Here is an 18,916-nt window from a genome sequence, read left to right as displayed (position 1 = left end):
CCCCCTGGCGTACACACTATGAAGTCATGACGCTCATCACTATCATGTGATCATTTCACGCTCGTTCCCGTACGTGAGGACGTCATCACGCATACATATCATGTGACCGGCGCTATACACCAGACCCATAGATCCGGATACACTTTCCAGAGAATAATTTCTTTATGTAAAAGCCATAGGTCCGCTCTGAGCCTGCTTAGGACAACTTTAATGACTAAGGTGAAATCTTTCTCATTATAGCTCTTTATGTCTTTTACGACGCACTGACGTCATAGCGCCGTCATGGTAACTCCTCCCACAAGATGGAGACTACCATGAGGAATCTAATGACATCTAATTGTAAGTCATATCTTTTTTACCTATATTAATTATTGTGATTTGTTACTTTGTATGCTTGAAAAAGGCCCACAGCGGGCAGAAACGCGTTGCAATAAATAATAGAAAACTTCATCTAGTCGTTGGATTCTTTGCCTTCATCTCGTGAAGCGCTATTTGGATAACTTTTTTTCTTACACATTGGATTTACTGATTTTAGAGAATTACTTAATCCATCCTGTAATGTTATTATGAGAACTGTTATTCAGGGCTAGGTTATAGGCAGAGCACATGGGGCAAGTGCCCTTGTACCTTCATCACACTGCCACAACGATGGTCATTCAGTGATCTTATCCCGCCAAGAAGAGATGGAAAGCAGCCACACGTCTCCCGTAGACTTCAGCATAGTATGCTACTTGCATCATTCTACACCTTTCATATGTGGCTGCAATTGGGGATTTGGTAGTGTCTGGGTCTCAGAAGTGGAATGGGGATATCCACCAACATATAACCTGCACTGCTGATATCTTTAGAGTAACCTGGTAATAAAACTGCAGAGCATTGAAGATTCCTGATTCCCTACTGTATGCTGTAAATTTATTCTAGGTGCCTAAGTGCAATACTACGTATTCTGTTCTTGTCCTTGTAAATGAACAGACTTCTAAGTTCACTTTAACTACAGATTAGTACGAGCTCTGTTCATTCTACTGGGAAAGGACAGTCTTGCATGAACAAATTTCGTTTTACTTCATACTGCTGAAGCTCGAGTTCTTTCAGTGCTACCAGCATGCTTTAAAATGACACCAAAAAGCGTGTTTATAGCACCAATAGAGCCAAAGCTACAGCAATTTGCAAGCAGGAATACTGAATTTACAGCTGTCAGATGTCAGCCTGTGTACAAATTGGAGAGAGAAGAAAGAGCAGGCAACATAGAATGAGCTTTTTGTTATTTTCCTGCTTGTCCTCCTGTCCCAAGGCAAGGGGGGCATGGACTTTTTTTTCCTCCAGAAAAGATGGACACTTGCTCATCTAATCACCTCTATGCTGTTTTTTTTTTTTTTACATTTTTCCCCTTTCATAATGCTTTAAATATAAAAAAAAAATCAAAAGAACAAAAAAAGCCAAACATAATTGGTAGTGCCACATCTGTAACAACTTGTACTTTAAAGTATTATTTATCAAGCATGGTAAATTCCATAAAAATGTCTGTTCATCTCGCTTGCCCAAAGCACAAATACAAAGTAATCACCCAAAGCACAAATACAAAGTAATCATTAAAGAATTTTTAGAGAAGTACACCTAAATCAGGTAAAATCAAGAGTCACAGGTGACTGTCAGCCGCCCAACACCGTAATTTTATTGAAAGGAAGGAAAGGCGTAACCATCATATAGATATGGGATGGATTATAGAAATGTCACATATGCAAGATATATGGTTAGATACTAGAGATGAGCGAGCGTACTCGTCCGAGCTTGATGCTCGTTCGAGTATTAGGGTACTCGAGATGCTCGTTACTCGAGACGAGCACCACGCGGTGCTCGACTCCATTACATTTCCTTCCCTGAGAAATTTGCGAGCTTTTCTGGCCAATAGAAGCACAGGGAAGGCATTACAACTTCCTCCTGTGACATTCCAGCCCTATCCCACCCCCCTGCAGTGAGTGGCTGGGGAGATCAGATGACACCTGAGTATTTAAATCTGCCCCGCCCGCGGCTCACCACAGATGCAGGCTGAGAGAGATCAGGGAAAGTGCTGTCTTGCTGTAGCCGCTATAGGGAGAGTGTTAGGTGTTATTTCAGTCTTCAAGAACCCCAACGGTCCTTCTTAGGGCCACATCTGACCGTGTGCAGTACTGTTGAGGCTGCTTTTAGCAGTGTTGCACAATTTTTTTTTTTTTGTATATCGGGCGTGCAGACCATAGCGTCCTCAGTCTGCAGTCATTTTACAGAGTATAGGGGCAGTACTGGTGAGGCAGGGACAGTGGTACAGGGAAAGAGGTATACTGGCTATATAGGCAGTGGGCTTTTTCAAAAAAATTGGGGAAAAATACTATATTTGGGCTGCCTGTGACCGTCTTCAGTTTACTGCGTGTCTGCTGGGGGTATTAGTCGCTAATTAATACCCAGCTAAGCGTTACAGCAGGCTTGCGCATAATTGTTTCCTGGCTCTGCTGTGTCCGTTACATGATAGGCGTCATCCCGCTGTCAGGGTAATTTCTGCGTACAGCACCAATCAGGCCCACCCCAATGCCCTGCTGCCGGCGGTAAAGAAGAGACACCACACACCGAGGTCTGGTATAGTTCCTCACACGGGGACATGACTGCGCCCTTTATTACAGATTACATGGGATCTTATACCCTTTGGTCTCATCACTAGGAATGGGTGATGGGCTCATTGGCTCAAATTCACCGCATAACCATATATGGGAAGTCCGGATTTCCGGCCTGAGACAGTGAAAGTTCAGATGCATAGTTGAACGGTCGTCATCTTGATAAGGCATACTTGGTCTCTGGCTTATGTACAGAAAATCACGTATTTAATTAACTCCAGTGCAAAGTGGCTAAGCATGCATTCTTCATATCTCTTTTCTCCTTCACTTTAACCTTCATCCTTCATCTAGTTTCTTTGGACATTCTTTCTCTGTTTGCCTTGCAAAGCATCTTGGCATATCTGATATAAGGCGAAGTATTAAGTTTTTCATAGAGTTAGTACATATGAGAATAAAGTTAGTATACATATAAAAAGAAAGGCACATAACTATATCTATATAAATGTATATATTCCAGTGTTTTGTTTTCTACCTACAAGGATATATATGTATCCTTCTCACCGCCAGAGGGAAACAGTATACATAATATACACTGCATACGGTGTCTGTCTGGTTTTTCACCTCACCATTTTAAAAAATAGAAGCAAAATACTTAAGGCCTACCACTGGCCTTTGGCCACTTGACTGATTCTGCGCTATGAATTCCAGTAGCTCAGTCATACGCACCTAGGTCTCACTACAGACTTGCTCATAATTGTTTCCTGGCTCTGCTGTGCGTTCCGTAAGCGAAGTCAGCCTCCAACCACAGGCCAATAAGCGGCACATTTAATTACAGCGTTCTGTTTCTGCTAATCTCGTAATACACCATGCTGAGGGGTAGGGATAGGCCTAGAGGACGTGGACGGGGGCGAGGACGTGGAGGCCCAAGTCAGGGTGTGGGCACAGGCCGAGCTCCTGGTCTAGGTGTATCACAGCCGACTGCTGCGGGATTAGGAGAGAGGCAAGTTTCTGGGGTCCCCAGATTCATCTCACAATTAATGGGTCCACGCGGTAGACCTTTATTAGAAACTGAGCAGTGTGAGCAGATCCTGTCATGGATGGCAGAAAGTGCATCCAGCAATCTATCGACCACCCAGTCTTCTACGCCATCTACAGCTGCAACTCTGAATCCTCTGGCTGCTGCTCCTCCTTCCTCCCAGCCTCCTCACTTCATGAAAATGACACATTCTGAGGAGCAGGCAGACTCCCAGGAACGTTCCATGCCTGGCCCACGTCTTTAATTTGGTGGTTCAGCTGTTTCTGAAAAGCTAGCCACGCTTGTCAGACCTGCTCGGAAAGGTGCGCCGGCTCTGCGTACATTTCCGCAAGTCCAACACGGACACTGCCACCCTGCGGACCCTGCAACATCGGTTTAATCTGCCAGTGCACCGACTGCTGTGTGACGTGCCCACACGGTGGAACTCTACGCTCCACATGTTGGCCAGGCTCTATGAGCAGCATAGAGCTATAGTGGAATACCAACTCCAACATGGGCGGCGTAGTGGGAGTCAGCCTCCTCAATTCTTTACAGAAGAGTGGGCCTGGTTGGCAGACATCTGCCAGGTCCTTGGAAACTTTGAGGAGTCTACCCAGATGGTGAGCGGCGATGCTGCAATCATTAGCGTCACCATTCCTCTGCTATGCCTCTTGAGACGTTCCCTGCAAAGCATAAAGGCAGACGCTTTGCGCTCGGAAACGGAGGCGGGGGAAGACAGTATGTCGCTGGATAGTCAGAGCACCCTCATGTCTATATCTCAGCGCGTTGAGGAGGAGGAGGAGGAGGGGGAAGAGACAGCTTGGCACACTGCTGAGGGTACCCATGCTGCTTGCCTGTCATCCTTTCAGCGTGTATGGCCTGAGGAGGAGGAGGAGGATCCTGAAAGTGATCTTCCTAGTGAGTATAGCCATGTGTTGCGTACAGATACCCTGGCACACATGGTGGACTTCATGTTAGGATGCCTTTCTCGTGACCCTCGCATTAGACGCATTCTGGCCACTACGGATTACTGGGTGTACACACTGCTCGACCCACGGTATAAGGAGAACCTTTCCACCCTCATACCCGAAGAGGAAAGTGGTTCGAGAGTGATGCTATACCACAGGACCCTGGTGGACAAACTGATGGTAAAATTCCCATCCGACAGCGCTAGTGGCCGAAGGCGCAGTTCCGAGGGCCAGGAAGCAGGGGAGGCGCGGAGATCAGGTAGCATGTACAGCACAGACAGGGGAACACTCTCCAAGGCCTTTGCCTGCTTTCTGGCTCCCCAGTCAAGGCTGAGTCGGCGGGACACTGTAAAAGGATGGTGAGGGAGTACGTAGCCGATCGCACGACCATCATCCGTGACGCCTCTGCTCCCTACAACTACTGGGTGTCAAAGCTGGACACGTGGCCTGAACTCACGCTGTAAGCCCTGGAGGTGCTTGCTTGCCCTGCGGCTAGTGTCTTGTCAGAGAGGGTGTTTAGTGCGGCTGGGGGAATCATCACGGATAAGCGTACCCGCCTTTAACTGGGCTGCCTCCAGGCCTTAGTTACAAATTAAGCCACAGTAACCAAAGCGATTAATGGGTTTCACCTGCCCTCTTGGTTGGGCATGGGAAATTTTTCTGAGGTACATTAGTACTGTTGGTACACCAATTTTTTTGGGCCCTCGCCTACAGTGTAATCCTAGTAATTTTTAAGGGCTTCGCCTGTACTCATGGTACAGCAAGGTGTGTGGGTTTGGCCTACATTTTGCTACATAAATATAACTGGGGCCTTGTCTATACTGCAACTACTGAAATGTGCAAGAGACTGTTATCTCCCTAAACTGCTGCAACGGGAATGTTACTGTGGCCTGTCTTGACTGCTACTACTACTGAAATGGAACTAATACTGTGCTCCCCCTATACTGCTCTTCAGAATTGTTACTGGGGCCTGTCTTGACTGCTACTACTACTGAAATGGAATTAAGACTGTGCTCCACCTATAATGCTGCTAGTGATATGTTACTGGGGCCTGTCCCTAATGCTACCGCTGAAATGTTACTAATTCTGGGTTCTGCCTATACCGCTGCTAATGCTATGTCACTGGGGTGTGGAAACGGAGGCTTCCCAAAGACATGATGGTGGCGAGGCCATTTCCCACCAACGCGGTTACTGTTAAGGTACATATTACCAGTCTGACTGGGGCATGCACTGTGGGCCGAAGCACACCTGTATTGTATGTGACGTTAGCTCTGCTGAGCACGGCACTGCAATGGGATACATTTATGTACCGCCGATGGGTTCCAGGGAGCCACCCATGCTGTAGGTCCACAGGGACTTCACATTAGGGATTTGTACCTGCCAGTGTCTATGTATTAAAAACCCCGGTCAGACTGGGGCATGCAGTGTGGGCCGAAGCCCACCTGCATTTAATCTGACATTACCTCAGCTGTGCTGGGCAATGCAATGGGATTTATTTATGTACCGCCGGTGGCTTCCTGGGACCCACCTATGCTGTCGGTCCACACGAAGTTGTAACTGCATGTGTCTACTTATAAAGAACCCCAGTCTGACTGGGGCATGCAATTTTGGCTCGAAGCCCACCTGCATTTAATCTGACGTTACCTCTGCTGTGCTGAGCACTGCAATGGGATTTGTTTATGTACCGCCGGTGGGTTCCAGGGAGCCACCCATGCTGTGGGTCCATACGGACTTCACATTAGTGAGTTGTACCTGCCAGTGTCTACATATAAAAAACCCCAGTCTGACTGGGGCATGCAGTGTGGGCCGAAGCCCACCTGCATTTAATCTGATGTTACCTCAGCTGTGCTGGGCACTGCAATGGGATTTGTTTATGTACTGCCGGTGGGTTCCAGGGAGCCACTCATGCTGTGGGTGCACACGGAATTCCCATTGCGGAGTTGTACCTGCCTGTGACTATTTATAAAAAAACCCTGTCTGACTGGGGCATGCAGTGTGGGCCGAAGCCCACCTGTATTTAATCTGACATTAGCTCTACTATCCGGGGCACTGCATTGGAAAAAACGACAGGAGCAATACAGCGCTAATGAGACGTGCACAGCTACGCTAGCATTGGAGTCCGCTGTAGACCCGCGATTGCTGAGGGTTTGTGCAGAGGCCTATGTCCTCGGTGCAATGAAAGTCCGCTTCCTGCCTAGGATTGCTGAAGCTGTGGGCCGAGGCCTATGTCGTGGGCGCGGTGCAAGTTTGCCATGTTCGGCCGCTCAGATCAATTTTTTGTTCATGTCTTGGGTTTCCTAGGACCCACCTATGCTGTTGGTGCAAACTTAGCTCCCATCGCAGTGTTTGACCTGTCTGGCACAAAGACACTGACTGACTTGGGTAGGGGGCAGAGCACAGACGGCTTTCCCCTTGCAGTGTCGATTGAGCTATGCGACACCTTGACAGAATGAATACTGTGTGGCACATGGATTCCCCATTGCTATGCCCACGTTTGCAACTCCTGATGGAGGTGACACAGGATTGGAGTTCTCATTGCTTCTGCACAGCATTGTGGGCTATCGCCCCGCCCCTATTAAAGAGGGTCGCTGCTTGGCCCTGCCAACTCTCTGCAGTGTGTGCCTCTGGTTCCTCCTCATGGCAGATGCACTTATAAATAGACATGAGGGTGGTGTGGCTATGAGGCCAGCGTGTGGCATGAGGGCAGCTGAAGGCTGCGCAGGGACACTTTGGTGTGCGCTGTGGACACTGGGTCGTGCGGGGGGAAGGGGGGGTAGGGCAGCATGTTACCCAGGAGACGTGGCAGCGGAGTGTCATGCAGGCAGTGATTGTGCTTTGTTGGAGGTAGTGTGGTGCTTAGCTAAGGTATGCCTTGCTAATGAGGGTTTTTCAGAAGTAAAAATTGTTGGGAGGGGGGGCCCACTCTTTCCACTATTGTGGCTTAGTAGTGGGACCTGGGAACTTGAGATGCAGCCCAACATGTAGCCCCTCACCTGCCCTATCCGTTTCTGTGTCGTTCCCATCACTTTCTTGAATTTCCCAGATTTTCACAAATGAAAACCTTAGCGAGCATCGGCGATATACAAAAATGCTCGAGTCGCCCATTGACTTCAATGGGGTTCGTTACTCAAAACGAACATCTCTATTAGATACATTTTTGTCTACAAAATGATTTTCCCTGGCTTAAGAAATCATTTTTGGCGTAAACACATTGGAATTTGCAGATGTCGTACAAGTGTCATATAAACAGCACGGTTAAAGGATAACCCCCATACAGTCAGCAATTCTTGCAACATTCTGACACCATTTCTGAGATTTGGCAAATAATTGTATCCTAACACTTGGGAAAGTGTGTGACTTCTCAAGTCTGTACATGATTCATGACCAGGGAATCGTGTTCTTTCTGAAGGCCTTAAAGGGATCATCAGAATGAACCAAGGTCTATGAACCAAACTAAATTTCTCACATAATCAAAAAGTCATAAATATTGTACCTCAAAATTAATAAACACTACAAATCAGCATGCAAAAACAAGCTCTGACAGAAGAAAAATATTCTGATCTTGGAATTTGGTAACACACAAAAAGTCTTTGGCAAATAAAAGCCCTTGTACTGTGCAAAAGTAGTACAACAAAATAAAATCTATAGAAAGTTAATGACCTGTAAAGGTGAGATAATATTTACACCAGAAGGTGAACGCCATAAACCCTCCCCCCCCCTAAAAATGACAAAATAGGTTTTAATTACACCAAAATTGGTTAGTATAAAAACTAGAACTCATACCACAAATTAAAATTCAGCTGATGAAAAAATAAAAAAAAGTTATGACCACATGAGACTCGGTGATCGCTTTCGACCCCTGGCATGTCAAAGCTGCGTGAGCTTAGCAGACACCGACCAGCTTTGTCAGTGAGTACTGTCACTCTTGGGGGATGTTTTTCCCTTTAACTATGCCTCCTATGGATGCTCCAGTTACAGTGGAAAAGAGTGAAATTAAAAAATAAAATACAGTGTGAATGTCCGCCAGAGGTCTTATGACTTCATGAAGGATATAATTTATTTAAAAATTAAGAACTATAAACTTTTTTTTTACTTTTTGTATGCGTTACCCCTAATAAAATGAAAGTACTGAAAAAACAAGCTAGCCTATATGTGACAATAAAAAAAAAAGCAACAAAAATAATTTTGGCAGGTCATGAGGAAAAAAGAAAAATTGTGCCCTAAAACCACCACATTGGTAAAATTGTTAAAAAATGTCTAGTCTTTTAGGACCAAAACATTCTAGTCGCTATGGGGTAATTAATGAAAAAGTTCCTATTTTTATTTTCCAGGATGGAAAAGCAAAGACTGTGTTCCCAGATTAGTTGCTGATTACCTGTCAAATAAGTTTAATGTAGATGGATTAGTGAGTCACATCTTACCATTTGACCACATCAACGAGGGCTTTCACCTTTTGCAATCTGGACAAAGGTAAAAAAAAAAAAAAACACATTTAACTGTATTTTATTTTGTCAGTTTGTTACAATTTGAGTTGACAAAGTATTTATTGATTTTGTGATGTTCAAAACATTTCAATCAAGACTTACAACATTACATGCATGTCTAAAGTCCAGCGGTAACCAGATTGAACAATTAAGACTTCCCCATCCACGGCTGTGATGGAATATCGCTAGCGATATTCCGCTGCAGGGGAGGGGAGCACTGACATGTCTCCATGATGAGCTTATCTAATAGATAGGCTCACTGCGAAGAATCGTGGCAAATCACAGCATGCCGCGATTTTAATCCCACGAGCAGAGAATCGCTATGATTCTCCGCTTGTGGACTTTGAGCTGCACTTTCTATAGTTAGCCTATGGAAAGCGTTCACTGCGTTACCCGCGACCGGATTTTCGCCACTGATAACGCAGTGACATATTGCCCGTGGACAGGCAGCCTAAATCAGGAGTTACATTTCTAAATGTTATTTCTAGTAAACATTAAAAAAATAAAGTGCCGATTTCCACTTCTTCAATAACTGCAACTCCTAATAAAGTGAATCAGTATGAACCTTAGAAGACCATAAACAAGAGTAGCAAGTGGGGGAAGACCAAGAAGGCAGGAGGAACACGTAAGGGATGGAAGGGATAGGGCAGTAAAGTAATGTGGTTTATTATGTGGGTGAACCTGAGATGGGAAATTAAAAGGAACTTATTCTTATACTAGCATGGTCAGAAATTACGTCTCTCAAATCTGTTGGGGGGGGGGGGGGGTGTGACCAATGACTGGGTTTTTCAACTACTTGATGGTAAATTGGATTGCCCTGTAAGAATCAAAGCTCTGGCTATTGGGTTCCATAGACACATGGCCTGCGAGTAGTGGTACCAAGACGACTAAGTTTTTTCATACAACGCTTCACGTTCCATAAGGATAGCTGCCAACTTCTCATTGGCCATGATCCACAATAATGTTGTTATCACAAAGTCAATGCTAACTTACATTTTCCTCTAGGGACAGGCAACTGCTATATGCACAGCAAGGAAGCAATAGGATATCCATTTGTGTGTGTATTTTGGGATATTAGGAATTAGTTCACCCAGTAGAGCTTCCCAGGGCGATTTTTGTAGTGACAGGTTTGTAATGGAGAATATTAGAGTATATACCTGGATCCAGAATTTACAAAGCCTAGGTCAGTTCCACCAAATGTGTAGGAGGGAGCCCTCACCTCTGCATCCTCTGAAGCATAAGGCTGATGTCCCAGAGAACATACTGGCTATTCGTCTTGGGACCAAATACCACCACATTAAAGCCTTATAGCCTGCCTCTGTAATTATTACATTAATAAAAAAGCTTTGCGGTTGAAATGGCTATTTTATGTCATCCCAAGATTGACAGATCCTCGCCCAGCTCCTTTTTCCACCTCCACATATATGGGAGTTTATCCGTGGGTGTTGGCAATTTTTGATATGATGAGGTGTTTAGATATCAGGTTATAATTTTTAGAGAGTCTATCCTAGAGAGCCATGGAGGAACACATGGTAGAGTTCATAAGTGCTTTTTTATGTTCCGTTCTGTGCCAAAAGACATCTTCAAATGGCAGAGGAAGGATTGCCTGTGCATCAATCAATATCCAAAGTGGTTTATCGTGAAGGGTGAATATGGAGGTTAATTACACTAATTGGGCTGCATGATAATATTTTATGATATTAAGGACCTCCAGGCCTCCCTCACTTTGAGGTGCATATAGGGTAGACTGCTGGATATGCCCAGATTTGTTAGACCAAACAAAGGCCAATAGTTTAGATTGTAAGCATTTCAAATCTACAGCCATAGATATAACACGTAGATATGAGGGTATAGAAGTGGGCAAAGCACGGAAAAGGTATAACATTTTTGGAAGCCATTTGATAGAATGGATTCTACCTAGCCAGAATAAGTCTTATGATGCCCAAGTATTTAGGTCTTGCTCTAAATTCTTAAGTAAGAAGGGATAGTTGGCTTGGTATAAGCTTTCAAAAGAGTTTGTAAGATATATGCCTAAATAGAGAAGTTAAGTTATGGAAGTTTAATAATGGGAGTGCAGTGTAAGTTTAGATTCAGAGCCAACAATTTGGTATCATTGACTCTGAGGCCTGATACTGCTCCAAGTTTTTCCAGAATCTGATATATATTAAGGAGAGAAGTGAGAGGAGAGGAAACAAAAAAGTAAGCACGTCATGTGCATAAAGAGCACATTTATGTTCCTGTCCTGCTATGTGGATACCCCCAACGTTGACATTCGCTCTAAACATTGATGCCAATGGCTCACTTGCCAATGCAAAAAGAAGAGGCGATAAAGGCAGCTCTGTCTGGTCCCCCTTTCAATTGCTATTGTGTGGGACTCAAAGCCGCAGATCTGAACTGAGGCGGAGGGGAAGGAATAAAGAGCTTGTATCAGTGTTCTGAATTTTGTTCCAAATCCCATTTCCTCAAGGATAAAAAAATACATTTTGCCAGTAGACTGTGTGAAAGCCTTATGTAAGTCAAGTCTAAGGAGAAGCCTCTTCCTAGCTTCCTCCCCATCGCAGCTAGACCACATTGCCAAGACAATATCAATTGCCCACCTTATCTGATCAGTGGCTTGCCGACCAGGGATGAATCCGACATGGTCCATATGAATATACTGACTGATAAAGGTATTGAGTCTAATGGACATGATTTTGGAGAGAATCTTTAGGTCAATTTTAATTAGGGAGATCGGGCGATAATTTTCACAAATCGAGTGGACCTTATTAGTTTTGAGAAATATGTGAATGAAGGCTTTATTGGTGATGGGAAATAAGTAGAGATGAGCGAACACGTTCGGCTCCGCCCCTTTTTCGCCCGAACACCGAACTTTGCGAACACTTCAGTGTTCGGGCGAAAAAGTTCGGGGGCCGCCGTGGCAGCGCGGGGGGGTGCGGCGGGGAGTGGGGGGGAGAGGGAGAGAGAGAGGGCTCCCCCCTGTTCCCCGCTACTGCCGCCCGCGCCGCCGCGCATCTCCCCGCCCCCCGGCGGCACCCGGACACTTACGCGCGAACACTGCAGTGTTCGGCAAAGCCGGTGTCCGGGTGCGGATGTGTCCGTAACGGACACGTTCGCTCATCCCTAGAAATAAGTATGGAATTTGTAGAAGGTAGTTGAAAAACCCAATCATTGGATTTCCCAAAGTTGCGAAAAAATTTTTGTAATATATATAAAAGAAACCTAGAAGGTTTAAGTGATTTTACTGCTTACCATGCTTCCTCTACTGACGCCTTCCCTTCAAGAATGTCCCTGTGTTCTGGTGTTAGTCTCGGTAGCACCTTGTCTAACAATTTCTTGCACATTTGCTGTGGGAAGTGGTCTTTAGTATATAAGCTATTGTAGAAAAGAACAAATCCTTTAAAGATTTTGGCTCAGTGTTCCATTCTGGAGACGTGGCTTAGGGATTGCTGGAAGGAAGGTTCTGGGGGCCAGACATCAGGCCAAAAGTCTACCCTGTCCGTCTCCCTGTGAGAAAAATTTATATCTGGACCATCTTAGTTGTTTTTCTGTTATCATAGTTAAGCAAAGGTTAAGTTCAGTACATGCTTTAGCTATATCAGACAAGAGAAGTGGAGAAGGGTTAGCTTAATGACCTATTAAGGAAGAATAATAGGTCTCTTTTACCGCAGATATCTCATAGTTTTATAACTCACCAGTTCTGTAATGGATATAAAATATATGGAATAGTCTGACCAGGCGCATCTTAGAATTTTTGCTTGGACAATTTTGGGAATGAATCTGGTTTGCATAAAAACGTGATCTATTCTGGTATATAAATTATGAGCTACTGAATAATAAGTATAGTCTCTTTTCAAGGGGTGCAAATTTTGCCAAATGTCTACAAGGGCAAAGGAGTGCAGGAGATTAGCAAATCGGTTGGCAGGAGCTGATGGGGGAATGAGTTTAGAGTTAACCAAATTTGATTTATCAAGGGAAATATCCAGAGCTAAATTAGCATCCCCACCCACAATAATGGTGCCTTAAAAGTGAGGAAGCCAAATGGATAGAAGATTATGCAAGAGTGAGAGTTGTTTAGTGTTGGGGGCATAATATTAACCAGTGTAAATTGAGAGCTGTTGCGTATGCCTTTAACTATTAAGAACCTACCTTCTGGGTCTTGGTGGATCTTCTGTAGCGTGAATGATGATCGTCTAGATATCCTGATCCCCACACCTCTCTTTTTCTCCCGTATGAAAGCCAGGTAGTATGTTGGATAGCTGCGCTAAAAAATGTTAGAGTCAAAGCAGGGGCAAAGTGCATCTCCTGGAGGAAAACCACATTTGCCTGAGTCCTATGATAGCATTCAAAAGCTTTGCATCTTTTGATAGGAGGATTAAACCCCTGTACACTGTGTGAGATAAAGGCAATAGGTTTAGTAGACCTATTTGGGCCACATGTTAAAATGCCTATAGAGATGCATGGTAAAGAGCCAGAGGTCAGAAATAACTTCAGAGGATCCATCTGGGTTACCTCGCCCTAAAGGGAAAAGCCTAAAGCCGTGTGAGGAAGAGGGGAGAGGAGAAGACAAGAAGACAAAAAAAAAAACACCACACAAGGTAGGAGGAATTTGGTAATAGAAGAATATCAACAAATAAACAAAGACTGTAGGGGAAAAAATTCCCCAAATCAGTGTCACAAACGTGACCATGGATAGAGAGATGGAGGCTGTGACTATCAACCACCAAACCATCTTGCCCTGGATCATATATAACATTCAAGATGCAATTATATCACCTTCAGGTAGAGATGTAAAAAGAAAAACAACCAACCTAAACTAATAACTAGAAGAACGCCTATGAGGCGTGCCTAACCATAAAGAGTTAACTATTATCCCATAATAATCAGTTCAAGAGAGAGCCAGCACTACGTAGATAAAGCAAAGTAGAAGAGACCGCTCGTTGTGAGGTCTGGCCAGTACATATCAGGTTGTGGGTCCTGCCTTCTATTTTTTCGCGGACTTCCAAAGTGGCATGATTGGTCCTAGGTCATCAGTAGAGCTGGTCACTAGGGGAAGCTAATTTGATAAGAGGACAAGTTGGAGGAGAAGCTGGTGAGGGGGAGGGAAGGTGGTGGGGGTTAATGGTGAGTCTATCGGATTAATTGTATAGACATTTTTTTCTAGATTACATGTATAATAATGTAGAATAATGTAATAATAATAGAATAATGTAATCAGATTACATTATTCCCCATAATTGAAAAACCTCACGTGGCAGGAAAAAAAACCCCAGATATCATATTTGAATTCAGCACACTAAAATTGCTATGAGCCGCCTTTCGGCTTCTATGCCACAGAAATTGTGTTGCACAGTGTAATGGAAAGTGAAAACACTCTGTGAGACTATACGCCCAGATGTAATCAAGCTTCATATTCTAAACACAGTGATGGGAAGGCTGGATGGATAGATAGACATATATAATCAAAAAAGAAAGCTAGCCAGATAGATACATATACACACATGCTATAAACCAATATGTACCTTCTCAAACTAACTTTAATGGTTTATTGGTGTTCTTTCAGCATTCGTACAGTCCTGATGCTTTAAAGGGGAGCTCTCGCTTATGCCTGGCGTTATACTTTCTACAGTCAAAGAAAATGGAATATTTTAGATTAAAATTTTCTCAATTTTTCCATAAATTGTGTTGATCTGATTTAATGTAAAGCTTTATGAAATCCCTAATTAAAGCATGTGCATGTCAGTGGTCTGTCATCGGTCATGAATGTTATGCATTGTAGTCTTTGTCAGATGTCTTTTATTATGGCAGGATTTGTGAAATAAAATAAATTGTGTCAGTGTTACATCCAAGTGGGATGCACTGGATCCGTAAACCTGAAAACACACACACTGCACCCAAACAGTGCTAAACAATAAAGCTATTAGCAACGAAGTATCCTTAATGAACCTTTCCAGGGAAGAGACCTGCCTAAATGCAGGCAACCTGTCCTGACAAGGATGCACCTGACCACGCGCCTCGGCCACTAGTTATCCCTACGTGGGACAGGCAAATAACACAGAAAACAAAAGATGAAAAGAAAAACAAATGCAGTACTTAGCTGTAGATGCCACAGGTCAATAGGCGATCCAGAACCAGCTCTCACTACAGTCAAAGGGAGACTCAAGAATTAACAGCAGCATATCAGCAGACCATCAAGATCGGCTAAATAGCCCAGACAAATACAGGTGAGACCAAAACATGTCTCACCTATACCACTACCACCAGAGCCAAGAGATGGAGAAACACCTATAAAACCAGTACCAGACTATCAGAGAGGAAGCAACACTCGAACTGCTACAACAGTCAGATTCTTAATAGAAATGTATCAAGAACACAAGCAATTTTTGTTTTTTAATGGCCAGCCAAGTTAAGAAACTCCTATGTTATATGAAAACTCCAGCAAGCAATGATGCAAGAGTTAAACAGAACTGCACTTCATAGTGCAGAGATATCCAAACAAAGAGAACATTAAACAAGGGAGTAGAAAAATTCGTACTTCCACTGGTTGTGCAGCAAAACAGCACCATAAAAGCAAAAACACGCTTCAGTGGCAGCTATGAAGAATAAGGAGTAACCTTATAGAGTCTAACCTGAATAGAGTGTTGCTGTTCTACTGGTCTTCCTCTTCAGTGCACCAGGATCTTTTTTTCTCTTCAGGTACCATTGATGGAAGTTTTTGTAACCATAAAATGATGTAAATAAAAAAACAAAAACATTTAAGACCTTTTTCACACAGCTGTATGCGTTTTTATGTTCAGCCATATGCGGTGAGAAAAAAGAAAATCGCATGAAAAAAGAATAACTGCGATCAAGACCCAATCTTAATTAGTGTATTATCGGCCATTGACATGGGCGGCTGACACGTCATAGCAAAAAAATATGCTGCTGCGCAGAAATCCCTCCATTGGCAGAGATCTTTGGAATGACTTCTAATGCTTAAAAAGAGGCAGCTGTCTACTTTACCCAGTGTTGGACACAGCTAAACTCCCTCCCCCTACCTTTATTTTTTAGCTCCCATAGAGTTCAAAGGGAGCCTCCAGCGTACCTCCGCAAAAGATAGCACAAAAGCAATCTTTTCATGCACTGTAAAAAAAAAAAATCGGTCGCCGTTTTCGATCGTTGATGTTCTATTTTTCCTGGTGCATTTTATCTGCAAAAAATTGCTCATCTGAACGAATACATTGGAATCCAATATTTCAAGTGGTTGCGATTTTTGGACGCAGCTACATCAGTTGCATACATACGGGCGCGTAAATAAGGCCTAAGACCTGTAGAAAATATAGCGAGACACAAAACCACTCACATCATAAGAATATGTTAACAATAAGGTAAAGTGTCAAACCAGTGTAATAAGCCACACAAATACCATAAACAGACTACAAAAAAGTGCACAAAAATGCCATATTAAAATAGTATTTAATTGTAAACCCATTTAAAAAATATCTAAAGAGATGAAATGCCTTAGGAAAAACACTGAGCCAGGGGTGAAGAAGAGAGGTCATATATAGAATACCAATTAAACTGTAAGTGCAAACTAATAAAGCAGCATATATGAAAATAGTATAAATGCATTCCCAGACAAAAGTATATACGCTAAAGCTTCTTTCACAGGAACATTTTTTTTTGCGCTAAAGTTAGCTGCACAAATATGTATGCGGAAAATCACATGAAAGAACAATTTTCCCTGATTAATTCCAGTGCATCATTGGCGTTTTCTCATCCATTCTCACGACCGTGAATGACCGAAAAAATGTGCTGGAAGGAAAAGAAGAGGAATGACATTTGAAGGGTGCAGAACCGGCTGAGAAGAGAGTCCTGAGGAATAGTAAACACCTGTGCCTCCCCTGAATGTTCCCCATTCAGGGAGCAGGAAAGGGAATCTCCTGGCCAAACAGATTTGTCTTAGGATGGAACCGAACAGCGCCGAGCAGACCCCATTGACCCCTTCTTGTATGTTGTGCCGGATCTGTGATGTAACCTTTGACCGAAGGTTCCAGCGCAGATGTAAAATCACCATTGGCTCTTTTACACAGGCCGATAGTTGTTTAAATGACTGCATGAGTGCTGATGTCACCGCTATGATCAGTGCTTATGCGGAGCATTTAGACTTTACATAGAAAGTGGAAGCACTTTCACGCAACGAGAAACCAGTGATCCAGCAATAGTTTTTTAAACAACTACAAATTAATAGTGAGCTATTTTTTCACATTTAGGGTTTATTCAGATGATATACGGTGTCCCTTTTTACAGAGGGAGAAGGCTGGAAGAGCCGGGAGCAGTGCATTGAACTCCCGCCCCCTCTCCGCTTCTGGGCACTATTTGCAATGGGAGGGGTGGGACGACGGCGGAGCATTGCAAATAGTGGCGAGCGGGCAGGAGCTCAGTGCACTGCTTCCGACTCTTACAGCCTCCTCCCCCTGCAGAGAGGGACACTGTGTAACGGTCGGGCGTGTCAACCCAGCCGGTATACAGTCGTCTGAATAAGCCCTTACACTGAATTATTATCGCTTAAATTCGTTCAAATGATTGAATTTTGAGCGATAAAGGTTACCTGTAAATGGGCTTTTAGGCATACTTGATTGATAAAGCTACTATACCCTTTGAGTATTACCTAAATTAAGTGATTACTCCAACAAGTGTTTTGTTACATGTGGCTTTTAATCCTGTAATCACTCCTGCACTGTGATCTTATCTCTCTGAGGGTGAAGTCACACGAACGTATATCGGCTCGGTTTTCACGCCGAGCCGATATACGTTGTCCTCGTGTGCAGGGGGGGGGGGTGGAAGAGCCAAGTGCAGGAACTGAGCTCCCGCCCCCTCTCTGCCTCCTCTCCGCCCCTCTGCACTATTTGCAATGAGGAAAGGTGGGACAGGGGCGGGGCTAATTCTCAGAACTTAGCCCCGCCCCCGCCCTGCCTCTTCCAATTACAAATAGTGCAGAGGGGCGGAGAGGGGGCCGGGAGCTCAGTTCCTGCTTCTGGCTCTTCCATCCTCCCCCCCCCTCCTGCACACGAGGACAACGTATATCGGCTCGGCGTGAAAACCGAGCCGATATACGTTCGTGTGACTTCACCCTTAGCCTGCTGTGAAGTAAAGCTGAATTGAGCTTCTTGTGAGTTGGATGTATTCTGGGTGTTGGCTTCTAACCAGGGAGATAAGAAGATAACAGTACCTTGTTCTAAAAGTGTGACTGGCATTGTAGTTGTAGTCAACTATGCTATTCTATGCTCCAAATAAAACAGAACCAATGGAATTCTTGTCTAACAGACACCAAAGTGACCAACATGTAAATGGTTCCTTTTGGGAGTTTTGTCTAAATATCCTTTTAGGTATTTTGCAACGAAACCTCAAGACAGAATCCCACAGTGTGGTCATAGTTGATGTATGATTAAAACACTGAGTATAGAAGAGTCGGATTGGTCTGTCTTGGACAAATGATACATGTATGCCAATTTTGCTGAGCTTTGAAATTTAATAGCAGTGGAAACTTTTGTGCATTAAAAAATCAATACACATGCATCCTACTAAGTCCCTGCGTTAAAAACTAATGCACTTACTTGTTTTTAGCATAGCGTTTTCCTTTCCAGGCTCTTAGAAAGCCTCTTAGAAATTGCAGGCTCTCCTACATTCAAGTTTCTGGCTGGGTAGGGTTGTTATCAGCCCTAATCAGCTGATCTTTCTCATGAACATGTACAGGCTCAGCTTCTGCTCCCCTTTCCTCTTTCAGAGGCTGTGTAGCATAACCACACCCATTCAATTCTAACACAGTTATCTCTTTAGTCTTTATCTATCTCATCCTCTGAGTAGCTGCTAGCCCTTTTCCCCCTC

The 18,916-nt window shown here is 43.9% G+C and overlaps 1 protein-coding gene across 1 annotated transcript in view; it reads left to right on the top strand.

Moving 5' to 3' along the window:
* LOC136572955 (alcohol dehydrogenase 1-like) overlaps positions 1-14,795 on the top strand; it is a 135,162-nt gene extending 120,367 nt beyond the window's left edge. The window contains exons 8-9 of the mRNA XM_066574003.1: positions 8,900-9,038; positions 14,613-14,795. Coding sequence (XP_066430100.1) covers positions 8,900-9,038; positions 14,613-14,637 — 164 coding nt within the window. The 3' untranslated portion in view covers positions 14,638-14,795. The remainder of the gene's footprint in view (positions 1-8,899; positions 9,039-14,612) is intronic.
* Positions 14,796-18,916: the final 4,121 nt, after the last annotated feature.

This window comes from Eleutherodactylus coqui, chromosome 7, assembly GCF_035609145.1.
Source record: "Eleutherodactylus coqui strain aEleCoq1 chromosome 7, aEleCoq1.hap1, whole genome shotgun sequence".
Lineage (NCBI taxonomy): Eukaryota > Metazoa > Chordata > Amphibia > Anura > Eleutherodactylidae > Eleutherodactylus > Eleutherodactylus coqui.
The sequence above is the reverse complement of the archived record's forward strand: the minus strand, read 5'-3'. Positions and strand labels throughout refer to the sequence as shown.